The following is a 7,177-nucleotide window of genomic DNA, read 5'->3' as shown; positions in this document are numbered from 1 at the left end:
GGAGTTAACTTTAGCACCGGTTGGTCCAGCCTTCCCAATGCTGGTAGACTCAATGAACATTCTCAGTGTACACTGGAACATGTGAGCTCAGGGACTATCTGGCTCAGTTCTACCTTCCCACCCCCAGAAAGAAATAAAACCTGTCTCTCTTATTCATCTTCCAGTTATAACAAGAAAATCTGAACCATCTTGTAATTAATGTCTTCCTAGCATAAGGTGGTATTTAAAAAAAACAACTTAAAAAATGTTAATCTTTTAAATAGCAGCTTCCCTTCTGTAATGACTGACCAATCGTGATAAACAATATAGAATTAAGGAAGATATTCTGAGTTATTAAGCTGTCTTAACCGTTTTGTAAGTGAGAATTTGAAAACTCTCTTATTTAAAAAACAGCTCTTCACAGATTTGTCTTGTATCCTGTGGGGATGTGACGCTGTGGCCTTCTGTTCTGGAGTCTGTGAAAATTTCATAGTCATTCCCTCCCTGAAAAATAAGAGTAAGAAAACAGCAGAAGAGGATTTAATATATAGTCACAGTCTTGGGGTGGAAAAGGGACACAAAGAAAACTACGGCAAGAAGGGATACAACATAGTAATGTCTGAAATGTTTTCCAGAAGGTTACAAAACTGCAAACCATGATTTTCAGATTTTTGTATCATGTGCTAGAAAGCACACCTGTGCTGAAACTTCTGCTCAACACCACAAACACTCGTGTGAGAACTTCCTGACCTCCCTGACAGAACTGGTGAAGAAAAGGTAGGACTCTCAGTGTAAGTTTAGCCATGTTTTCAGTTTGGTACAGCAACCCAGCATTGCCCTTTTAAAGTTCTTTACTTGTTAATATTAAGGTGTAAAGTCTGTTACAAAGCAGTATTCCAACACATGGTATTTGTAACTTATTTGCATTATCCTTTTCCTTCCAACTCTGTTTACTTTCCATTAAATCATTGTTAACATTGCTGATCCAACTGGTTTCTGATCACCAGAGCAATAACAAGCTCTTCACAGCTGGCTCAGGGGACAGAGGCACTGCCACCTGCATGAGCAGAGATCCCCAAAAGCCACAGCTTGCTGCACTACAGAAATAGAGCCTAATTTGTGTACATTGTTTGCTACCACAATGAAGTGAGCAGAAACTCCTGCTACTTCAAATCTCTGCAAATGCTGCACTGCCAGTTGCAAGGTTTAAAATCAACTGTCCATAAACTCTCTGCCAGAGGGACAGCTGATTATTTTCACAGCTACTGTCAAAAGGGGGGGGGGGGGAAACACTTCAAATATTTCTTTTTTTTTCTTCTAAAACTTGGCCTTTTAAAGTAAAACTATGAAGTTGTATGTAAATTATAAAACTAAGTTCTTACAAAACTGAGTCTTTTCCTATAAAACTTAGCCTGACACTGTTCCTTGGCCATGTTCAGCCTCCATTTTTTCCAAGCCCTGTGCTTGCTGTTGCCCTTGCTGGCTCTGCTCAGTATTTTCAGCAGCAGCTGAATCACCCTGCAGATCTGTTTAGCTCTCCTGAGTGATTAGGTACAGGGATTATATATAATTTCAGCACCTCAGCATGGAGACAGAGTGATCAGCAAAGGAACAGTATTAAATTCAATGGAAAATAATTACGTTTAATAACGACCAACCAACAAGAAGCCTCTATCTACGATAACCAAACAGGACAATGAGTTTTATATAGACATGTCACCTAGGTTTTTAACATAATTATCCAAGTCCAATTTAAAAACATATTGCAGTATTACTAAGTCTGTCAAGAACACTGTGCTCACTTCAGGAAACAGAAGGAAAAGTTCTGCTCATGCTGACCAGTATTGCACAGCCAATTAAACATGGATACACATTTATATTCTGACTTCAGTTCCTGTCAGGCATAAGGCAATTGGTTGGAACCTACAGTACTTGTAGCATAGAACAGAAGTTCTGAAATGTATACACAAAATATTATACTCACTGGCATAGTCTTATCTCCAAAGAAATGAATAGTCTTGTATCCATCATTGGCAACGATTCCTAAGCAGTACCTCTTATCCCAGCCATCTGGGAACACATCAAAGCTTATCTGGCCTCCTAGGATAGACATGAAGCAAGCAAACTTTGTTATAACACATTTCTGAGGGGAGAGGGAGGAAATAATAAACTGGGTAAGATTTTTGGTAGAGGAAACTTTGCAGAAGTCACAAAATGTAATGAGAGCCTGGGGTTAAGTCTTACAAGCACAGAGAGTGTTTCATATTGTATCAGTTGTAACTGTCGTGATTTAGAGAGTATTATTTACCCATCAGACAAATATGAAAGCCTTAGCATGTTCCCAAACACTAGCTGCTCTCAAATAAACCAAACCTTTTTTAAAAAATTACATTTGATCTTTTTGTTTTTAGAAAGAAGCAACGTGAATTAATACAGCCATCTGTGTATGTACAGCCATAACGTCTTATGCAAAAGCTTTTCTAAAGCTTTCAGAGTAGAAGAAGGAGGAAATCAGCCTTTCTAACACAGCCTAACAGGACAACATTGTTCCAGTTCTAAATCCTTGGACTTTACCAATGCATAAAAGCAAGATTCCCAACTGAAGCAGGTGTCAAAAAGGTATTTACAACATAGTCTAGGAAAGCTATATTGGCAGTTCTTTTCAGCCTTAGGGTTTCAATACCACATGCTTTCAATACCATGATTTCTTATAATTCTGAAAAATAACAATATGGTAATACATTGGGGGAAAGGAAAAAAGTAAAAATGCATGGGAAATTAATTCCACCTTATTATCACTTCTCTCTTTAATCTTACATTGGATTTTCTGTCCTTCCTCCCACACAACGCAGCTACAAAACTGAAGATCTAAGGGCTACTGGAACAGCACTGAGGTAGTACTTCTCTTCTGATCAAAATTGATTCACCAAAATAACTCTGACTAATGAGATGCACGTAATGTGTTTCAAACTGAGAATCAGTCACAAAACTGACATTTTAAGACAATGAACTGATGACAAGCTATGAAGTTCTCTTTGTTGATGGATTTCAATTAAAATGTACCAAATAAAAGCCTGAGAGGAAAAAGAGGCTGTCTTGCATGGAATGCCTGCAACCACTCCCAGGAATAACTGCTACACAAATGAGATCAGAGATGTCATATCTGTAAGAGGATATTACTTCAGTGAAATTTACATTAAATGATGTTTTAAACAAAATAATTTAAAATGCAATACCTATAGAAAACGTGAGGCCTTTTCCTGCAAATTCTCTTCGTAAATCAGCTACAAATTTCTCTCTTATATGTTCCTTCTGTTTAAAAAAAAGCAAACAAACATCAGCTACATGCTGTGTTCATTCATCAATAAAGACAGCCCAAAAAATCACCCCAAGAATATCCAAAAGTCTGTGTACCAGGACTAGTGGGATATAGCTGTGTTTTATTATGACAGAAAACATGCTGAGAATACTTCCACTTTAATTTGTTACCAACTTGTAAAAAACGAGAGAAAAAAATCACATACATGCTGTGAGACTTGTTTTTCTATCTGAAAACCTTAGGCTACTAAGGAAGTACTCAAGTATTCTATTCAACTCCCAGTAAAATTCAGTTTTATAAATGAGGAGACTGAAGCATGGGAAGCCTCAAAACAGGTACTGATCTTCTAATGCTATATACTCCAAAAAGGGTGTTTTCAGCATGCCTTGGGCTTGAGTCTCTTTCAGCATCCATTAACTGAGTCACAGGCACAGATTGCTTTTGAGGAATCAGATTTCAGTTTCTGTCTCAGGTCAGAAACAGTTGTTATGGTGTAGCAGGGAACAGAACTCTGACAGCATGGCTTAGGTTCATTTCAGCCTCACACTTTTAGCTGTATACAAAGGAAAATATATGAATAGTTTGACCTCGGCTTTTAAATTCTGCTTTAAAAGGCTTTGGAGACTTGACAAGCAAAGGAATAGTTTTATGGATTTGAATGGATACAGGTGGGTACACTAAAGAGCACTCCAAGTAAGTATGGTTTTATCTACAAGAGGGATTTTCAGGAACCCCGGTGTTAGAGGTAGGATGTTTCATACTCTGGATATAGGGTTAAAGGAAACATGAGCCAAACCCTCTCCTTCTGCAAGAAATCATTAACTACTGCAACAAAAAAACCTGTCACATATTTCCTGAAGTCTGAACTAAGATGTTAGTTAAACCACACGGAAAGGATTAAAATGAAAAAGATTGCACAGAGTATAAAAGCTTTTTAAAAATCACAACCTGGCCATAACTGCCTCTTCCAGAAGAGTTGGATTTTTTTCAAGAGTTGTAACTCACTTTATCAAGTTCATAGAACTCAACTCGTTCTTCCTGGCTGCAGCTTCTTCCAATGGGGGACACGTTTAACATCCCATTTCGAAACTCAATGAAAGTCCCTCTGAAAAAGAATTAACAAGACAGAAAACAGATGAAAAATTGCTCAAAATACTGAATATCACAAAGAACTTTGTTTAATTCTGAAGACAAGGGGAATCAGATGTCACCTTCAGCCTCTCATTGTATGCATAAATAACAATGTGTAGGGATCAATACCTCTGGCATCAAGGAGTTTTTTTGACTATATTTGAATCTGGCAACCTCAATATCATCCTTACTGATTTTAGAAAGTATGATATGGTTTTAAAAGCATGACTGGAGCACCCTGTCAATGCAATTCTAAGGCCTTAACAGGCCAGTCTGTCAGCTTTGGGAGGAAGCAGCAAAATGCAAAGCAATCGTAGCAGTGTTTCTAGCCAGCCTCACATATGGTAGATATTAACGTCTTGAGCAGCTGCACCCTCATGTCACACAGAGCTGACCTTACTGCACACTTCTAATCTCTGGAAAGCATTATGCTGCTGAATTCCAAACATGTTAAGTAAATATTTCTACTTCCAAACTGAAGTTCCTTACCTGTTAAACAAAAATGCTCAATCAGTATCTCAAATCCCGTGCTCCAGTCGGGAGTTTGTCTTTGCACGTATGGAGTGAGCTCTATTCCATGCAGTGTTCCTGAACCACACATTGTTTTTTGCTGAGCTGCCTGCTTTGCACATTTATGCTCACCACTATAACATGTAGAATAGGAGGACAAGGAGATGTTTGTAGGTACAGACCTTTTCTTTGGCAGTTTAATCTTCGCAATGTAACTCAGGCAGTAGTTGATCAGATCTTGAAGTATCTCCTCGCCCAGGTGACCCTGAATGTTCTAACAAAACAAATACCATTCAACCAAGGGTTCACAATTTAAGCTTCTAAATAGAAGTCACATGAAAAACACAAACATTGGATGACCAGGCGTGGTTAATACCACAAAGAAACATGCCTTCAATAATAACCCTCAGTTGATGCACACATGGCATTAAGTAGAGGCTTTTGTTTTTCTCTAATTCAGTATGTTCCCTACCAAAAGGAAACAGAGTGGGCCAAAAAGACCAGACCTAAACAAAAAGTTGCAGTTAACACCTACTGTAGCTAAGTGTGAAGAAATGAAGATCCTTACTGCAATAAGTTGGAAACCATTGCTCAAGTCAGAGATTTCAGACAGGATCTCTTTTACATTTTTAATCTCCACTACCTACGTTGAACTGAGGAAGGTGATTAGGGTATCTAAAATCAGATATATATTTATCTCAAGTTAGAGAATCTACCTTCTAGCTTATGTCACATATCAGAATGTGCACTCTGAATTCATACTACAAAGCAGCTACAAGAAACTTGCTGAACCCTAAGGTCTAGCAGACATCAGCTGTGAAAGGCTATATATATATTCCATAGGACCTTAGGAGCAGAGGGCTTGGCCACATTTCCTACAGATAAGGCTGTTCCAGGATTTTCACTGTTCTTATTACTCAATCAGATGCTTCAGATTCAATGGCTTTTGGTTTTGAGAACACCCCAAAGGTGTAGATTGTTATGACATGAATCAGATTGCCAAAGGAATCATCTGTTACAGAAGTTAACACATGCAAATAGCAACAATTTTGGCCTTAGTTAGAAGGGAGATTATAGAGGACTGAAGAGTAATTATAGAGCACTGCACTGTAGCAATAGAGCAAAATCTCATTTAGAAAATTCCTCTTCCACATTACTGGAAATTTCACACTTACCTGCTTGCTCAAGAACTTCCCATCTTTGTATGCTACAAGACCATTTTCTGGAAAAACGTAGTCAAATTTTTCAACCACTACAACCAATAAAAACAGTAATTTATACTTTCCCCTGTATTTTTGAAACAGAATTGTCTTAACACATGAAACAGGTTAAAATACAACAAACATTAGATCATAAAGCATGAAAGATTCAACAGCATAATGCTGAGGACAAGATGATTTCTCTCCAGCATTAACACACACCTCAAATCACATGAAGCCTTTGAGTTAAGTCACCTGTACTTTTTGCTCTTCCTCTCCTGCATTAAACTCCTCTGCATGAAACGTAAGGAGTGACTGAACACCTCAAGTAATACAAAAACCTGGCAGTCAGCTGGGTGAGAGAGCAAATCAAATACCACTATTTCATGTTTGTTTCCTCAACATTCCTAATCTACAGTAGAAGTCCAAGAGTTGTGGGCATCTTACTACAGTGCAGGATAATATATCTTACCAGACACCACCTGCAAAGCCAGATTCTGAGTTACCAGGGCATTACAGAAGACTATCAATGGCAGCAATTAAGTAAAGTCTATTAAAGATGGTCTTTTATACAGAAGAGGAAATGCCTCCCAGAGGACTAAAGCAAGAGTCCATCTCTGCATGTAAACCCACAGTTAAGGTCAGATGTTTCAGGGCTGAGCAAGACACCTGAGCAGCCTGCACACCTGTATGTCAGGCAGGTCACCCCATTTTAATTTTAATTAAAATGTAATTTGTAAATGCCCTCTCCTGAGGCGCTGTCACAAGGTCAGGCCTTCACCCCTCCTTCCCTCAGTAGCACGGGCTGCAGTTTCGAAGCCTCAGGAGAGCTCCTCAGACTGAGTGCCACGCAGCCAGGCAGGCAGCCCCAAGCACGGAGGCAGAACGAGAAGGGCCTGATCCCCCTTTCGCCTGCACAACCTCCCCGCCAGCCCCTCGCGGCTCTCACCGTCGTCTCCCAGCTGCTCCTTGATCTTTTCAAAGTCGGAGCCGCCCACCACTCCCACCTTCACCTTCTGACGCAGCCGCTGCCGAAAAC

At 39.2% G+C, this 7,177-nt stretch overlaps 1 protein-coding gene across 1 annotated transcript; it reads right to left on the bottom strand.

The window, feature by feature from the left end:
• Positions 1 to 340: 340 nt before the first annotated feature.
• Positions 341 to 7,169, bottom strand: PMM2 (phosphomannomutase 2). Its single transcript, XM_009995501.1, has 7 exons — positions 7,088 to 7,169; positions 6,115 to 6,191; positions 5,122 to 5,213; positions 4,304 to 4,403; positions 3,216 to 3,291; positions 1,964 to 2,079; positions 341 to 483 (listed from the first exon to the last, which is right to left on the bottom strand). Exons 4-7 carry the CDS (start codon positions 4,373 to 4,375, stop codon positions 379 to 381), a joined length of 369 nt encoding a protein of 122 aa, XP_009993803.1. The 5' UTR covers positions 4,376 to 4,403; positions 5,122 to 5,213; positions 6,115 to 6,191; positions 7,088 to 7,169; the 3' UTR covers positions 341 to 378.
• Between the last annotated feature and the right edge of the window lie 8 nt (positions 7,170 to 7,177).

The sequence above is a fragment of the Chaetura pelagica genome, unplaced genomic scaffold (genome assembly GCF_000747805.2).
Source record: "Chaetura pelagica isolate M959 unplaced genomic scaffold, ChaPel_1.0 scaffold124, whole genome shotgun sequence".
Classification (NCBI taxonomy): Eukaryota; Metazoa; Chordata; class Aves; order Apodiformes; family Apodidae; genus Chaetura; species Chaetura pelagica.
This window is presented reverse-complemented; position numbering and strand designations above follow the sequence as displayed.